The sequence below is a fragment of the Astyanax mexicanus genome, chromosome 11 (assembly GCF_023375975.1).
Source record: "Astyanax mexicanus isolate ESR-SI-001 chromosome 11, AstMex3_surface, whole genome shotgun sequence".
Lineage (NCBI taxonomy): Eukaryota > Metazoa > Chordata > Actinopteri > Characiformes > Acestrorhamphidae > Astyanax > Astyanax mexicanus.
The window spans coordinates 12,016,799-12,035,954 of NC_064418.1; the positions used below are offsets into that span (position 1 = coordinate 12,016,799).

Below are 19,156 nucleotides of genomic sequence, written 5' to 3' on the forward strand. Positions count from 1 at the left end.
GGTCTGTCATGCTTTCTGGCTTTCTTCCTGTCTCCATCTACTCTATTTGCGACATTGCACATAATATATCTATTTCTGAGGTCCCTGTTATGTGCCTGCCTTCAGTCAATCATGGACAATTTTCACAGTCTTTGTCATCTGAGTTTTAGGGCCCTGTTTAGCTATCTATAGTGCATTGGTCGATTGCGTATTGTGCAGCGGGATTTAGGGCATGACAGTGCGTCTTTAGTGTCGTAAAGGCACAAAAAAATAAGCCTTGCACGGCTCGAAACATCCAGAAGGCATAAACTAATTCTCTTAATTATTATAGGTGTTTTTTAGGCATAAGATGAAATAAACCAATCAGCTCAGCTTTTCATGCATCTCAGCAGTGGATACTGACCTGCGCGTTCTCGCCGTGAAGGTACGCCAGCAGCTCATTTTCGGGAACAGCAATGTTATTTTATTCTTTATTCGTGTCCGTGTGTTTGTTTAACAAGCAGGGGTGTTCGCACACTGGGTGCATCTATAGGAATGGACATTGACGATTGACTGTTGTCTAGGTTTATTTCAGTCAGTGGTGCACCTGTGTTTTCAGCCGCCATAATAAAAACACACCAGAAATTTACCTGAACACACCTCACTTCCAGGTCACCACACCCATCAGTGTAGATTTATTCATAAACTCCTACACTATTTTAATGGCATGGGAGCAAAGCATAAAAAATAGGCTGTTGACGAGATGTAAGATAGCAAAGAGCATTTTAACGCACCTTGTGCAGGGTGTACAATAGAGCCCTTAGAGTCTCTCTTGATTACCTGTTTGTAATTAAGTCTATTAATTCAGTATCAGTCTTTTTGCAGTCTCTCTTTGTGAAGTATTGCCATCCTTTCCATTTTGTATTGAATGTTATTTACAATGTTTTGTCAGCTGGTTATTGAACTCTACTGAACTCTAGTTACCATTTCTTCATGGTGGACTTGTCATTGTGTTGTCGGTTTGGTTGGTTACTTCTCTGTTTTTTGTCTTTATTGTGTGCGTGTGCCTGGCCTAAATCTGCCATTTCTCTGTTACTCAACTGATGATGAATGAACCAGTTCATCCCTTTTATATTTGCAAGTGTTTGACCAGAGCTTTACACCTGACTGGGTCCAAATTCCTAAAGGCTGAGGCACAGGTGTGATCTGACACGCTTTGTCCTAACCAGCCTGTTTCCAACCAATGGCTGTAAACTTGTATTGTGATGGACTGCTGATAGCTGAGAGTGACACCTGGGCTCAACAAGCTGGCAGTGCGGACCATCACACTGATTCCTGTTATTAAGGCTGCAGAATTACACGTCTCCACATCGTGTTTGCTCCCCAACTGTCCGCTAAGTTAGTGGGGGGCATGGTGCCATCAGTGGCCTTGTATCATCCCAAAAACCCAAGCCTGTGATTATCACGGCTTTGTGCTGCATGATCCGTGTTGGGCTCCTCTCCACTCCCTTCCTCCACCGTCTGAATGTGAAATGGAGGGAAAACAATTCCTCTCATCACACTGACTGAGTCATGATTCAGTCGGTAAACACGCAGCGAGGCTGACAGAAGAACAAAACGGAATGGCCATGCTGTGATCAGAATGCTTTACAGAGGCATTTCTTTCCGCTTTGGTTTCTGTTATCCACAGGCGGCTACACCTGTGGATTAAGGCGAGCCACAACTACATAAAAAGCATGAATGTAGTAAAGAGTCTCTCACCACACTGGTAATATCTAGAAGTAATGCCAATGCTGCCAGTGCTGCAATCTCTAACATATAGATCGATCATTTACACACGCTAATATAACCTAGTCTAAGTGGAAACACATTCATAATTGATTATTTCAGCAAGCCAATACATTTCCCTAAATAACTGACTGATTGATTTTAACCAATAATGGCATACTTTAATGAGTGCGTGAAAGATATATTATTATTTGCAATTTCAATGCAGCACATCTAAGTGTCGCTAACTGACAAAAACACATTACTTACGCCTGAAATGAATCTTCTCACGCACAAGTCACATTTAGTAGCTCTGACCGTGAGTGTGAAATATGGTCTATGCACATACATAAACAATATGTCCACAACCAAATACAAATACCATTTACATCGTTTTTTTTTTTTCTTTTTTTAATCATCACCAATGTACTTTTTGTGTTTGTGTTGATGATTAAAAGAGATTAAAAAATGATCATTAAAACATTTGGTAATTAAATACAGTGCACTTGTACTGTTGCTTTTGTTCTCTAAACTGCACTGTAAACAAGCTTGTTCTGGGACAAGGGGGTGGGCCTAAAAAATGTGTAATGATTAAATGAGTCTGTCTATGCTTCTGTTTTTTTAAATGCACAGGCTCTGATTAGTTGAACATTCAAGATGGACATTTCACTGAGGAAAGAGTGCTACTCAGAGAGAGCAAGGCCAATTGTGCTTTATCAGTGCTCTCAGCTCCATGAATTCTAAATCCAATCGGACAGCTCTTCAAATACAAATCATTCCACTGTCCAGTGTAAACCCCCCTCCCCCCCCCCTACAGAAGCAATCCTCTCCAGGCTGTGAAGAATGTGTGATCACATGGCTAATAATTCCTCTGCAAGCTGTGTGCTGTAGTGCGATTACAGCAGACAATGTCTTTTTAAACAACATAACAATCAAAGCATGTTCACTGATCAAATCAACGTTCATAATAATGTGGTGCATTCAACTGAATTGTGCTCTTATCAAACTTTTACAACAGCTGTAGAAGTGACTCAGCTCAATTAGTCATAAAAGATCAGGGCGATATTAGCAAGCGGTTTGTCCCATGTAGCTTGTTTTAACACGGCAAACACGCAGGTTACAGTCTGATATACTCACCTCTGAACGACGTAAAAGCTAGCATGGTTTGCGGTTAATGTGAATGCCCAATAATACACTCCTCTGAAAGAGGAAAAACTGGTTAGCCTTGTTGCTGGAGAAACTTCACTGAAATTCTTTTATAACCTGGTACTTCTACAGAGTGGCTTTACTGCTCCTTACAACCTGACTGGTAAAATTCATACATAAGGTGCACCAGATTATACAGTAAGACGCATTAAAGGTTTTTGGGAAAATTAAAGGATTTTAATACGAAAAATACGGCTACACCACAGGGTCCTATAGTGCACTAACCCCCTCCTCAAAACACATTTTTCTAAAAGCCATAATGACTATAATGTTATATTAAAATGTTAATGTTGATAAATTTGGGATGCACTAGTGTGCCTGCATTATTTGGAAATATAAATAATATGCAATAAATGATCAATAAGTCATTAATTTACTGTTAAAACAACGGTAATAAACAGTTCTTCCACCAAGCAGTGTGTATTTCCCAGAAAACTAGCAGCAGGTAAAATCAGGACATCTTTAATTATTAAAACACAATTTCAATGTCAGAGAAACTCTGACATCCTGAATCGGTTCTTTCATGACTGGATTCATGCTGTGCAGCCAATCAGCCAGACAGTTAAAAAAGTGCCCTCCATAACATTGGGGTCAAAAACTCACTTCACCTTAGTGTGCTCCTCTGCTTCACAGTTTACCCTTTTAAATAAACCAATTACAAGTGATTAAAGTACAGATTCAAATTGTTAATTTCCATACATCTTTTCTTTTTACTGTGTCCAAAACACTTTGTACATAGCTCCCTTTATTTAGGAACATCATATTGTGTTTATGATTATGTAAGTGTGCACCAGTGCTTCATTAGTGCAGACATGCAGTAAGATACATAGCCTGGCTTCTAAACTTTTAAATAGCTTCGAAATACAGAGTTCAACTTAAGAACAAGAGCTCCACTGGCAAGTATCTGTGCAGAATCTATTATGTGGCTGAAACGCAGAAATAAAAACATTATTTGACATTGATCAAACATTGGGACTACCAAAATCAAATGTGTCTTATATACTTACAAAGAAACAAGGCACTAGTGAGCTAGGGACTGGTAGCCCAAGGAAGACCTCCACTACTAATATTTGGCTACAGTGCAAGATACCAACCTCTAGCTACTCACAAAAACAAATGTACAGATTATAACAAAAACCCACATTCTTTAAAATATCTTGTGGGCAGATTAGATCAAGCTTAAAGGAGAAATCTGCTGTAAAATAAACTTGAGGTGTAGTGAAGCATGATAACGAGTACAAAATTTTGTCAAATAGCCCTCCTCCATGCAGCCCCAGCATTCTGAAATATAGGACCAGTAGCCGATGCTCCCAACAGGCTTACAATGCTCATGATAGAGGCATAGCATTGCCCACGCAAAGAAATCTCTATTTTTACAACATTAACAAGCTCAAAGTAGCTCCACACTTCATTGATAAAATTCAGATGGCCCTGACATTTAATGCGAGGCACTGAAAACTTTAAAAGATTGTAAAATTAAATCTTTTAAATGAAATGAATTAAATGAATTCCAGCTGTTGCTGAAAATGTATCTAGAGTATTATTAATGCATTTACATATAAATAATTTTGCAATCTGTTTCTCTATCCTAGCTATAAGTTTGTGCTCATTAGTCAACTTATCTTGACTTAATTTCAAAAGTTCTCATTGCCATCAGAATTCTACCAATAATGTGTGGAGCTACTTTGAACTTGTTATTGGTGTAAAAATAGTGATTTCTTTGCCTGGAATGCTAGGAAAGAATAGAGGTGGACTATTCAACTAAAGTTCATACTCATTATCATTTTTCACAACACCCCAAGTCCATGTCACACTGGAATTCTCCTTTAACCTGTATCAGAGTGATGGCAGGAGCAAAGGATGACATCTGTGAAACATGGTGGTGGGGGTGTCGTACTGTGTCGGTGTTGGTTACATACTGTATGTCTGTTACAGATAGTGGTGTTCTAGATGTTCTTCAGTGAAATAACTGCTGATGGTAGTAACAGAATGAAACTAAATGAGTAGTATAATTTATGTAAATCCCAATTTTCCACCACGAAACAGAATGGCATATCATGGAAACATGTGCCTTTGGTCCCAGACGTTATAGAAAATGCTGTAAAAAAGAAAATAAGTGAACCAGAGATTAATAATGTAAAAAGAAGGTGACGCCTGAACGAAACCACACTAACCTGTACTGTTTCCGTGTGTCGTATCTTCCAGCGTTGGTCTCCCGGATTTTGGTTGCCAGAACCCGAACAATGTTCACAAACAGGATGAAGTTGAGCTGTGAAAGACAGAACTGAGGAATCAGTGGGTTGTTAAATTGCTTACAGAAGCAGTGTGTGATATCTAATCTGCAGTTTAGCGCAGAGTTTCTTGTCTCATTTCGTTTTATCTGCAGTATTCCTTCCCAGCATCCCTACACCACAGGCTTCCATCACATATCCATCAAAAGGAACATCTCACGTCTCTCAGATGCACAGATAAATGGGCTCGAGCCATGAGCTGCTGGCTCTGGAAGTGCCAGAATCAGTGAGGAGACCTGTTCTGTCGGGGTCAGGCTGGAGAGAAAATGTGATGAATTCATTAGAGTTTGACGTTCCTAATCAAATCTCAGTCAGTCGCTCATTACAGATTGTTTGAAGATGAAAGCCTGTCTCAACGGGCCGCCGGAAAAAGACTTGGATAGTCTGAGACACAAGGGCTTGGCGTAACAGCTGGATTTAGATGAATGAGTTGTGCCACATCCGTGGAGAAGTGATCAGAAAGCAGCAAATTGCTTGTTACTTGTCCACGGACAATCAGTCCGTCAGTCACGGGTTCTGTGAGGCAGATCAGTAATGGGGTTTACACAAAGAGCTCTGAATGGCTTTTAAGTTTCATTATTTCATAAACAAAAAAGCAATTATTAAAAAAAAATACTGGAGTCTGATAAGAAGGTGGACGTTCCACTGAAGTCATGTTCAGATTTTAGGAGACAAAGGACATTCTGATCTTCAGTAGATGTTAATTGAAATTTTGCTCTGGATCAGCTTTGGTAAATTTCTCAAATCATTATAAACATTTGCACAACATAGTTTTTTGTTTCCAATAATTAATACAAACCATATAATCATTTATATAACCAATAATCCATATGGTGGATTGGTATAACTCCTGTTACACAATGTTCCAAAACTGTGTACGTATGTTAACAAACGTAATTACTTACATCCCACAAAAATGAGTACATCCCACTTTTGCTAATATTTTATTATATCTCTATAGAAATAATTACAACCCTATTACAACTCTATAGAAATAAAACTTGGATATCATTTAGAAAACGTCTGAAAATAACTCAACAAACAACCATTCATGTTTATGTAGCTGGTAACAAACACAAGTGAGTACATCTCATAGTGAACATATCCAATTGTGTTGTCCCTCCCTGGTGTCATGTGATTCATTGGTACTTTTAGGTACATTTGCCTAAAACTGACCACTGGATATTTAACATGGCACCTCATGGCAAATAACTCTCTGAAAATGAGAAAGTGAGAAATAGAATAGTTGTACATCTCATAGTGAACATATCCAATTGTGTTGTCTCTCCTTGGTGTCATGTGACTCATTGGTACTTTTAGGTACATTTGCCTAAAACTGACCACTGGATATTTAACATGGCACCTCATGGCAAATAACTCTCTGAAAATGAGAGGGTATAAAAATGGAATAGTTGTTCTCCACAAAGATGGCCTAGGCTTACCATTTTCTAACATCCTGAATCTAAGCTAAAGCATAGTGGCCAAGGTCATACAGTGGTTTTCCAGTATGGGTTTCACTCACAAAAGACTTCTCCAGAGTCGACCATAGAAACAGAATCATATCTAGAGGATGGCTTCAAAGAATAGACACATTAGTGCTGACAGCATTGCTGCAGAGGTTGAAGAAGTGGGAGGAGCATGCAGTTGTTTGTGTGTTGTATGTTTTTTTCAAAAGGCTGTGTCTCTTGCCAGGCTGCCATTGTAAATAAGAAGTTGTTCTTAAAGATTTGCCTGGTAAAATAAAGGTTTAAAAAAAACCTACATGTGAGCTTTACTATACTTTTGGTTCTCCAAACATATTTTTGCTAACTGCAGTCAAAACCTTCTATTTTACCTCCCTCAGTCCACAGAAACTATTTTCCAAAGCAAGCTTTAAAAATCATCAGCTTGGCATTTCACTCTGGAATGATCTGGAAGGGAAAGAAGCACCCCCCCCCCTCGATGCAACCTGTGAGTTTTTCACTCTGAGGGTCTAATCCTGTGCTTGTGTGTGACACCCAGATAAATCGGGTTTTACATCTTCTGTTCCGGTGCGAGCGCGCCTCGCGGCTACAGATAGTACCACGATTAGCTACAGTAATTAGTGCAAAACAAATCCTATCAATAATCTCCACATCGGTGCCTCCGAGTCGAGGTGTGTGATGTTGTTAAATACACTCTATAAGCCAGCGTGGCTTGAGTGCTGTGGAATATGATTTAAGTGAGAAGAAGCTGATGAGTTTATCTGTGTTTATATTGACGCAGCTCCTCGTTGAATCTCAAACTGCCTGTGTTTACCCGGTCTAATGAAGCGAATGAGAAAAAAAAATATATATATATATATATATAAATAAATAAAAACAGCACTAGCTGAGGGGGTTCCCCCGCTGCGTCCCCTCAGTGTCTTTACACAGCCTGAACGGTGCTGAATGTTCCATGCAGTATTACACAAGGGTGCACACATTAATGGGGGGATACCACACAAAATGGCACGCCCCAACACACAGCAATTATGCTAATGTATTTGCTACTCGGGGACTGACACCCGCCTCACGCTCCGCAGGGGCCTGGAGTCAGTGCTGTGTGATGAAGAGAGGGAAATGAAATAAATAAATAAATAAAGTTTTGGGGAAAGTCTGGGTGATTTTCTCTCCTCCTCTGGCGTGACGGCCTCAGTCTTTGAACTAGGCTTCAGGCTCCCTCGGCTCCTTAAGCACAGTTTACTGAACAGAGTCTGACGGTTTACAGTTATACAGAAATATACATATATTTTTTACCCACTTACCCCAATGGCTGTCAGAATGGGGACCTGATAGATCCATTTGATGTTCCCTGCACTCAGTTCCCAGCATCTACACACACAACCACACACACACAGTTAGAGAGAAAGAGAGCAGTAAAGAGGGGAACGGAGAGCAGCAGAGGAGGAAAACAGATAATGTGAAAGTAGAGAGAGAGGGAGGCGGGTTGAGAGCCGCAGAGGAGGCAAAGAGATAATGTGAAAGAAAGTAAAGAGAGAGAGAGAGAGAGAGAGAGAGGGGACAACATGCAGGGAAATACAAAACCAAAGAGAACAGACTGAGAGAGAAAGAGAGAGAGAGAGAGAGAGAGAGAGAGTGTGACAACATACAGGGAATTACAAAACCAAAGAGAACAGAGAGAGAGAAAGCGAAGGAGAAAGAGAGAGAGAGAGACACATAGGTTGATTGACTGACACAGACAAATATATAGATAGACAGACAAATAGACAGATGGACTGACAGACGGACAGACAGACAGAGAATGAAGAATGGGTAGATACATAGATACACAGACAAACAGGCAAATAGGAATAGTGAAAGACAGACAGACAAGGAATCGATCGATAGATAGACAGACAGAACAATATATAAATAGATCAAAATAATGCAAAACACAGACATACAGACAGACAGTTGGATGGACAGACACATAGATAGACAGGTAAATAGATTTGTCTTAAATGAGTAGACCCAGGTTTTATTATCTGCTGTGCAGGTCAGCAGTTGACTGTATCCGGATGCATTCTGGCTCAGTGTCAGCACTGCTTTAGGTATTCTCCAGCTCCCATTTGCATTTGTTTACCCCTCAATTTGTTCCGGTGTTGATAATCCGGTTAGAGATGTTTACTGTGTTGAGCGCCGTGCAGCTCTGAGGATAAGTGTCTGTTCAGATCATCATATCACCCATTAGTGGAATATTTCGAAAGGGCTGTTCAATGTACGTGAATCATTAGGTCTAATTCAGACAAGCAGACTCACATAATTAATAATTCAAGTGGCAGACGTACTTGTTTTGGTCCTGAATTACTTGCTGTCCAAATGTAGCTTCTTTAAAGTTGTGGAAAAGCATGGCTCAGGCTTAAAAGATCAGTAATATTAATTAGTAGTTTGCACGATGCTAACTGAGGATAAGGTTGCCAGATGTTCATTTTAAAGTAGGGCGTCTTAAGCAGAGAGTCCTGGTATTGCCAGACCAATATTTTGCATTTAAACACCAGATTGTCTAGATAATTGGTTCCAGCCCTTCTCCTAGAGAGCTACTCACTTCCTGCAGGTTTCAACTCTAATCCAAATCTTAATTCCCCAATTCAGACAGCCAAGGATCTCTGACTGTAGTAATTAATTGGATTAGGTTGGATGGATTAATGTTCGATACAAAATCTTTGGGTAATCAGTTCTCCAGGAGCAGGGCCCTCCCCACAGAATTTAAATCAAACTCTAATTCATCCCAGGGGGTCCACCATGTTCAGGTTTGGAAACCACCCAGCCTAGACTTAGACTGGTCTCCAAACTTGTTCCAGGAGTCTAGAGCAGTGGTCTCTAACCCTGCTCCAGGGTTTTCTTGCTCTAACACACCAACTTCAACTTAAAAAATCTTTGGGAGTAGGGTAAATACTAAAATATGCAGGCACAAGTTGAATAAACCTCTAAAATGTGTAGGACAGGGGGTCCACACATTTTAGTGGTTTCTTGATCTAAAACATCAACTTCAACTAGACCAGTGGTCTCCAACCCTGCTTCTGGAGCTTAGCCAAGTGATCTCCAACACTATTCCAGGAGTCTAGACCAATTGGCTTTATCCCTGGTCCTGCAGGTCCTTTGTCCTGCACATTTTATTGGTTTCCAAGTAAGGAAGTCATTTTTGGAGAGCAGGAGATCCTCTAGATAGTTGATTCAGGTTGGATAGATTTGGGTTCCATCCAAAGTCTGTTGGAAGGCACTTCTCTACATAATTTGGATCAAACCGTATTCTTCAGCATTAAGGTTAGAGACTTTAGAGATTTTACCCAGTGGTTCCCAAAGTTGGAAACATGTAGGATCAAACCCTTAACCATCCCACCAACAGAAAACAAGTGTGTAGCTTTTTCAGGGGGGTTTTCATATCCAGGTTTGAGAGCCACTAGTAGTCTTTAAGACCAGTAGTCTTCAATCATGAAGAATCCCCTGTCCTAACACATCAAATGTTTCCTGTTGGTGGGGTGGTTAAGGGTGTGATCCTACACGTTTTCAAGTTTGGGAACTGCTGGGTAAAATCTGGTCTTCAACCTGCCCCACACAATCTAGTAGTTTCTTGATCTAACACATCATCTTCTTCTGGAGACGGAGGATGTTTGAGGGTTCAATCCTACAAATTTCCTGCCTTCAACACACCACCTTCAAGTCCTTTTTTGAGCATTTTTGAAGCAGAATAACAATTAAAATACACAGGGCAGGAGATCCTCCAGGATCAGGGTTAGGAACGACACTCAAGGCTATTCTTACTTTAATTACTGTCAATCAGGTGACAGCTACTGGTCATTAGCAACAACGTTCCATTAGATCTGCCACCACTGACAGCTAGAAGGCACTCCTGGCAAGCTGCTTCGTCTTTGCTTTCAGAAGAAACTCAGCTTGGGTGACAGAGTGTGAAAGAAGCTCTGCTGGAGGAAGGTGGCGTGTAATCTAACAAAATGAATGAGGAGCAGAGCATGATGGCAGAGAGTCTTTTTAAGAGAAGGTAAGCTACACAAAGTGAAGATCATCTAATGTAATTACAGATATAAGTAGGACTAATGGTCTGGACACATTAAAGTGATGAAGAAATTGACAAATTTGGTACTTCTGAAGGACACAAGAAACGCTGGGAAGATGATAGTAGCAGGAAAATGGTTTAAAAGCTTGAATAGATGAAACACATATTAAATTAATATCTGCACTATTTTTACCCTTTATGTGTACACACTTGATGCACAACATTACATCCACCTATATTACACAGACAGGTCAAATATATACAGCTCTGGAAAAAAGTAAAAATAAGAGACAACTACAGTTTCTGAATCAGTTTCTCTGATTTTGCTATATTAAAGTAAAATGATTTTTTTTGTTTTATTCTCTAAACTATGGACAACACTTCTCCCAAATTCCAAATAAAATATTGTCATTTAGAGCATTTGTTTGCAGAAAATGAGAAATGGCTGAAATAACCAAAAAAGATCATGCAAATAATGCAAAGAAAACAAGTCCATATTCATAAAGTTTTAAGAGATCAGAAATTAATATTTGGTGAAATAACCCTGGTTTTTAATCACAGTTTTCATGCATCTTAGCATGTTCTCCTTCACCAGTCTTACACACTGCTTTTGGATAACTTTATGCCACTCCTGGTGCAAAATAATTCAAGCAGTTCAGTTTGGTTTGATGGCTTGTGATCCTCCTTTTTCCTCTTGATTATGTTTCAGAGGTTTTCAATTTGGTAAAATCAAAGAAACTCATAATTTTAAGTGGTCTCTTATTTTTTCAGAGCTGTGTATAAATATATGGATATAATGTGTCAACTATATCCTACTGAAATGTCTCATTCATCAGACATCTGCTATCAGGCCTCACTCAAATTCCAATAATTCCTGTCGCATTGCCACTGGCCATGGTTCATCCAATTCGCTGGATGTATAGGTGGAGGTGTTTATTCATAGACAAAAAGGAAACCAATGGAAGATAATGTGCGTATTTGTATTCATGCCTGTTTCCGCTTCATCAGACGCCAGTGGTCATAATTATGAAGCTGACAGCGAATTAAAGCCTTGAGCTGTCTAACTCTGCATGCTCTCGGGGCTGAGATTCAATTAGCAGGGTAACCTTTGATGTCAGGCTGCTATCATGTCGAATATGCAAATGACAGACAGACTTGGGCTCATTACAATGAAACAGATCTGCAATCTAACAGCTTGATTTAGCTGCATTTGTGCTGGACGTGTCTTGAAAAGTGACATAAGCTCAAAGTACGCGTCATGGATTCTGAACAGTCAGGAAGATAGAATGAAAGTAGGTCATATTTGGAATATATAATCATATCATGTCTTTTAGAAGTAGGTGATGAACAATAGCAATGATGCAATTAGTTTCCTAATAAAGAATGAAGGTTACGTTATGATTGAGGTGTTTTCTCATTAAAACGAATGAGATGCTAACATGGTGGCTTGTTTAGAACTGGAGAAACTCAAAGTCATTCCAGGTAACATTATGCACTTTTCTGGATTTAGTGACATCGCTGATGAGGATCATAAGAAGTAGTAACACAGAGCATGTGAAAAAGTACTTTTAAAACTTGTACAGGGGTGCATTCCCTTTTTAGAGCGGATAAATCGGGCAATTTTAGCAATTATTCTCTTGTGTATTCTATGTATAAATGAGTATATACTATGTATAAAACTATGTATAAACTGAGTTTGCCATTCTCCATGTTTGCAGTAGATCCTGTATCAGCACCATTAGCAGCAGTGCTGCATTTGCCCAGATAACCAGCAAAATCTGTTGTGGCCCGTAAAAAACACCATTGAAAACCTAGCAGACCACAGTGTTTTAAGAATGAACATATTTGGCATGCAGGAATCGTTGCGAAAGGCCAATGATGTCAATTATTATAATATTCTGTTCCTTCCTTACATTTAGGACTAGTACATATAATAATACATAGGCAGTCGGAGGAATGGAGGAAAATGAATAATAGCAGAAAAGAACAACTGGTTCAAATGTACTGGAGGATTCTGGAAACAAAGAATTGGGGAAATGCGGTGATGGAAAATGTAGAAATATGACATTATCTACAACATTTATTCACACAGATAGGATAAAGGAATGAGACTTAGTGGATGGTTCACTGGATACATTGATTAATTCTGTAAAGCTGTTTTTTTGTTTTACTTGTTTGCATGTGTAGAGACATGAAAGCTGTGACTAAAAATCATTCCAACAATTTCAAATAATTTCCTGTATCAGCACCATTAGTAGCAGTGCTGCATTTGCCCAGATAACTAGCAAAACCTAAAAAACCTTGTGGCCCAAAAAAACACCATGGGAATCCTACCAGACCACAGTGTTTTTTTAGAATAAACATATTTGGCATGCAGGAATGATTGTGAAAATCCAATGATGTAATTTATTATAATATTCATTTCCTTTCTCACATTTAGGAATACTAGTGCTTTTAATTTGTAATAAACATATATATATATACTGTATATATTAGGCACTGCTGCTTTAAACCAGTTGTGGTGTGTGTGTAAGTGTATGCTTTGCTGGTATGAGTTGAGTTGATACAGCAGTGCTGCTTGAGTTTTTAAACACTTTTAAACACTTAACTTCCGGACTGAGAATAGTCTACTACCTAGAAATATTTCAGCCAATAGCATCCTATAGGTAGGAGTGTCTAATGGAGTGGAGGACAGTGAGTGTTTAAATACAGTGTTTAAAAACTCCAGCAGCACTGCTGTCTCTGCCCTTTTAACACAAGCACAATACACACACTGCTAAGAATGATCCACCACGCAAATAAAAGCTGCTCTGTGGTGGTCTATCCTGTGGGGTCCTGAACATTGAAGAACAGAGTGAAAAGAGGACAATAAAGCATGCAGAGAAACAGATACATGACAAGACTGCATGCTCATATATGCTCAGTGCAGCATATAAAATGCATACTGGGTGTAGAAAAAATTATGTGGTGGCAGAGTGTGCACAAAATATACGTTTTTAAAAGGTGGGTTGGGGCATGACCCTCCACAGTTATTACTGCACCCACGGTATGCAAGCATTTAATTTATTTTTTTTTATCAGATAATATTTGCTCATTATGAGTCATTCTGTATGGTTCTAAATCATATTTAGCAAGTCATTACATTTATACAATCATACAGTTCATACTTTCCATGTATTTAAGCGAAGGTCACAGTAAATTTGTTGAACAATGTAACTTGATTAATCTATGTTTCATGATCAGAATGAACTCTAATGCTCTATGGAAGCGTAGATGTCACCTTGAATCCGCCACAGTTGCTCTGACGATCGCCCAGGTCGCCACGAAGACTGCTGGAACTCCTGAAATCAGAGAGGGAGCAGAGGAACATTACAGTAAATAAGTGGCTTGTGTTCTTGCCAGTAGGGCTCCTATAATTACTATTTAGTTTTGTCTTGGAAAGACCTACTGTGCTAATTGGTCACCAAATGGTTTTTCAAACCATTGAGAGGCACTAAGTGTTGCATGGTGGCAGCTGAGGTCGTGGGGTGTAATTGCAGAACACAAACTGGAAATGAATAATAAAATGGAAAAAAGGAAAATGAATAATAGCAGTACAGAAAAGAACAACTTGTTCTAATGTACTGGGGGATTCTGGATACAAGGAATTGGGGAAATGTGGTGATGGGGAATGTAGAAATTGGACTTTATCCACAACATTTATTCACAAAAATGGGATAAACAAATGAGGCTTAGCGGAGGGTTTACTGGATATGTTGATAAATTCTGTGAAAGCTGTTCTTTTTACTTGTTTGCATGCAGAGACATGAAAGCTGAGACTTAAAATCAAGGTTATTCCACCAAATATTAATTTCTGAACCTTTATACATTAGGATATATTGTGGCAATGCTGTCCAATGAAAAACATGTATCTCCAAAACAGCAAATTTGCAGGAGAAAAGCTTGATAAAACCTTCATTACTTTTTATTGGAGGTCAATGTAAAAAAGATTTGTTTCATTAATTTAGGAAATTTTCTATTTGTCAATTCATCTAGAAATGTTGAGACAGTGTAAGGGATGGTTTGTGTGTTCAAATTATGTAGTAAACTAAAAATCGACAAAAATATTTTTTTCTAAATTAATATGAACTTGTTTTGCTTGCATGCAGAGACATGAAAGCTGAGACTTAAAATCAAGGTTATATCACCAAATATTAATTTCTGAACCTTTAATACATTAGGATATATTGTCGCTGTCCAATGAAAAACATGTATCTCCAAAACAGCAAATTTGCAGGAAAAAAGCCAGATAAAACCTTCATTACTTTTAATGGAAAAAAATAATAATAATTTCATTTAGGAGATTTTCTATTCTTCCATTGACATCAACAATAGTAGTTTTTTCTAAATTAATATGAACTTGTTTCTTTGCATTATCTGTGGTCTTTTTTCATTATTTTGACTATTAAATGCTCTAAATTACAATATTTTTATTTGGAATTTGGGAGAAATGTCTGTAGTTTATAGAACAAAACAACAATGTTCAATTTACTCAAACATATTTGTATCTATATATTTTTAAATTATATTTAAAATCATTAAATTAATTTTATAAGAGCTGTTTAAAAACTTTAATTAAAAAATTAGATTATCTGAAGTTACTGAATAAAACAGTGTTACACTCCAACAGGTAACAGATTTTAATTAATGAATTAACATTTTTATATTTTAATAAATGTGACCTGGTGATTATAGATCTGTGTATTTCACATTTTTTTTGAAGTTTTAAATTATTGACAGACAGGGTGAGATGCGAGAGTGCAGTGGCAATGTGCTGTGCTGTTTTTCAAATATACGAAATAGAGAAAAAAGAGAATTTCAGTTAAATAGTGAGAGAGAATGAGCATCTGTTAAATTCTCAAACAGAAGAATGCCTATATCTGTTAATTATTATTATTAAGTCTGTGAACATAAAATAATTACTTATAAAAGTCAGAAATAAATTCTAAGACTAATAATATCTTACTGTTATAATGTTACTGTGCACATTGATGGGGTGTAAGATAGCAACGAGCATCGTGCCGCGCCTTGTGCAGGGTGTACACTATAGGGCCCTAAATCATCAGTTCATTCTTCCTCTGTTTGAAGTATCTTCTATGTTAAAGTTACCTCAGTACAATTACAACCCAATCACAAGTTGAGGCGAGTTACATAACATCCCGCTCTGATCAGGCTGCTCATTAAATGCACTGGGAGAGGTCAGTACAGTAACGAGGAGCTGCATAGTAGAGCATCATTAACACCACACTTCTGATTTGACTTGCAAATTGCATATTTTCTTCCGTGTGATTGTAGTTACAACACCGGGGCGATTCACGTCATCTTTTGTACAGCACTTTTACACACGTTTTTACTACCAAAGGCTCTGATTAAGCCCACACATACATTGAGGGAAAAACAGAAACACACACACACACACTTATATAAATATATAGTTTGTTATGCTGCAGCTCAGGAACTTTTCAAAAACTGAATCTGCATATCAAAGCTATCCCCATCTCTGCCCTACCCGAAGAAGCGCATCAGACCTCGAATGACAAACAAATAAAGCGCTCTTCACCATGACGGCACTTAAAAGAGAGGCAAGCTATCAAAACAAATGGAGGTACTCCATACCTGTGTGTTCTCCAGAGTTCTCCAGTGTGCTCTCTCTCTGGTTTTTACTTACAGTGGTTTGCAACAACAAACTTAAGCGTATTTTTTTATGGAGATGTTAAGTGAGAGACCTACACAAAGTTTTACATAATTGTGAAGTGGAACAAAAATGATACATGGTTTTCAAAATTTAAATCTTAAAAAAAAAAAAAAAAGAAAATCAGAAAAGTTTGACGTGCAAAATAACATTACTTATAGAGCCACCTTTCACTGCAATTCCAGCTGCAAGTCTTTTAAGGTGTGTCTCTACCAGCTTTGCAAATCTAGAGACTGAGATTTTTCTCCATTCTTCTTTGCAAGCATCTCTAAACAGCAGTGTTCATGTCTTGTCACAGAAGCTCAATAAGATTTAGGTCTTTTAGGACTTTGACTGAGTCATTCTAACACATGCATATTATTAGATCTACACCATTCCACTGTAGCTCTGGCTGTAGGTTTAGGTCATTGTCTTGTTGGAAGGCCAATCTCCTTCCCAGTCTCAAGTCTTTTGCAGCCTCCAACAGGTTTTCTTCCAGGATTGCCCTGTATCTTTATTTAGCTCCATCCATCTTCCTATTAACTCAGACCAGCTTTCACATGTGTGGTGTGTCCCCTACATGGCTTGTGGCAAAATACAAACATCTCTTCTTATTTTTTTTTTTCTTTAAACAATGAATTTCTTCTTGCCAGATTCATAGAGTGCACAACTTATAGTTGTCCTGTGGACAGATTCTCCCACCTGAGCTGTGGATTTCTGCAGCTTCTCCAAAGTGACCATGGGGGGTGATGGTGGTGGGTGCATGCAGTTCTTCTTCAGTCTTCTTTTCAAAGAAGCCATCAATTGGACCATCCAAGTAAAGTGTTACCCAGCACTCTCCTGTTTCGATCTGTCATTTTGGGTGGACGGCCATGACTTGGTATGTTTGCAGTTGTAGAATACTTTTTCTATTTTTTAATGATGGATTGAATAGAGCTCTTTTGGATATTTAAAGCTTGAGATATGTTTTTTTATAAACTAAACCTGATTTAAACTTCCAAATAATTAAGTGACTACTGAAGGCAAATTATTTGCACTGGATTTTATTTAGGGGTTTCAGGGTACTTTTGCCCGTCAAACTTTTCAGATTTTTGTTTGATTAAAATTTTGAAAAACATGTGTAATTTTCATTCCACTTCATAATGATGTGCTACTTTGTGTTGATCTATCACTTAAATTGTGGTCGTAGGGTAAAAAATATGAAGAGTTCAAGGGGAATGAATACTTTTGCAAGCCACTGTATAGGGAAATTACATTGCTTTCTGACTTGTGGTGCTGTCAGTGGTGGATTTACGTATGGGCAACATGGGCAGCCTCCTGGCTTGGCATTATATTGGGGGGGGGGGGGGGGGGGGCACACCATTTCTGCACTGTCGGCCCAGTGTATTTTTCTTTTCATTTTTTGGGGATGAGTGCTTTAGATAAAGGATATGGAATGTTCGGGTTTGGAGGAAAATGACCAAAACTTCCCATTGGCCAATGTATGCCTAGGTTAATATTTGGGAAGGTATGAAATGGAACTATGAAATGAGAATGCATATTCTACAGGTCTCTACAGTGTTCTTTAGTTTAAACCACACATTTTTTTTTTCAAACTTTAATGATGTTAAATGGGGTAGTAAATATATATCTTAACATTAGACACATTTTTAGGTCATTTTCATTGCACTACTCACACTGTATCATCTTTATCACTTAGCTGTGGGCAAATAATACAACAAGAAGGGGCGTATTTCTTTACTTCTATTTGTTAAGGTCGTGTAAGTTCAATCACTTGTTGGGTAAGACCCAGAGACCAGCAGGTGGAAACCTTTTTCTTTTTCATAATTTTATTTCTAATTAGCGTGCTTGGAGGAAAGCACAGCGGCTAGGCTCCGGTACATCAGCTCACAGACGCCCTGTGCTGCAGACATCACCATAGGAGTGATGTGGGGAAAGAGCACCATCTGCCCACCCAGAGGGAGCAGGGCCAATTTTGCTCCCTCTAACGCGGCAGCTTGATGGCAAAGCTGTATGAGCTGGGGTTCGAACCGGCGACCTCCTGCTCATAGTGGCAGCGCTTTAGACCGCTGGACCACTCTGCGCCCCTAGCAGGTGGAAACCTGATCTAAAGCTGTAATTATTTTTATCAGTAAATGTGTTTTCTGAAGGTTAGTCTGGGGAGGCTCATTAGACAAGATGAGCTGAAATAAGTGCTGATTCTCAGGGTTTCTCCTTAAATGACTCTGATCTCCAGTTGGGCACGTTCCTCCCTGTTTCTCTAAGGATGTGCTCAGGCTTATGTCTGATTGTGACCCTAAATGGTTTCTTTCCTCATTTTTGAATAAAAGACAGCATTTATGCTAATCTTTTCTGAAACAAAGAAAGGGTAATTGCATAAAGTATTGAAGTATGATGTTGGTTTGATTGCTTTAAACTGAAGAGCACTCCATGAATGGGGTTCTAGTCAAACAGGCACGGCATGATTCTGCATTTTACCTCCTTTAATGGGAAACAAAATAGAGGACATGACTGGAAGACTTCGGGCTCAATCGTACACCCTGTGCAAGACGTTTTGCAATGTTTGTTGCTTTCTTACACCCTGTTAATAGTCTAGTTTTACTCCTTGCGCCATTAAAAGAGTGTCAAAGTTTAGGAATTTATGTACATTAATGGGTGTGGTGGTCTGGAAGTGAGGTGTGTTTCAGGTAAATATCTGGTGTGTTTATTGGCT

The 19,156-nt window shown here is 38.6% G+C and overlaps 1 protein-coding gene across 1 annotated transcript in view; it reads right to left on the reverse strand.

The window, feature by feature from the left end:
- pth2ra (parathyroid hormone 2 receptor a) overlaps positions 1-19,156 on the reverse strand; it is a 102,591-nt gene that overhangs the window by 11,987 nt on the left and 71,448 nt on the right. The window contains exons 8-10 of the mRNA XM_022680483.2: positions 14,014-14,074; positions 7,987-8,053; positions 5,106-5,200 (exon numbers count right to left, since the gene is read on the reverse strand). Coding sequence (XP_022536204.1) covers positions 5,106-5,200; positions 7,987-8,053; positions 14,014-14,074 — 223 coding nt within the window. The remainder of the gene's footprint in view (positions 1-5,105; positions 5,201-7,986; positions 8,054-14,013; positions 14,075-19,156) is intronic.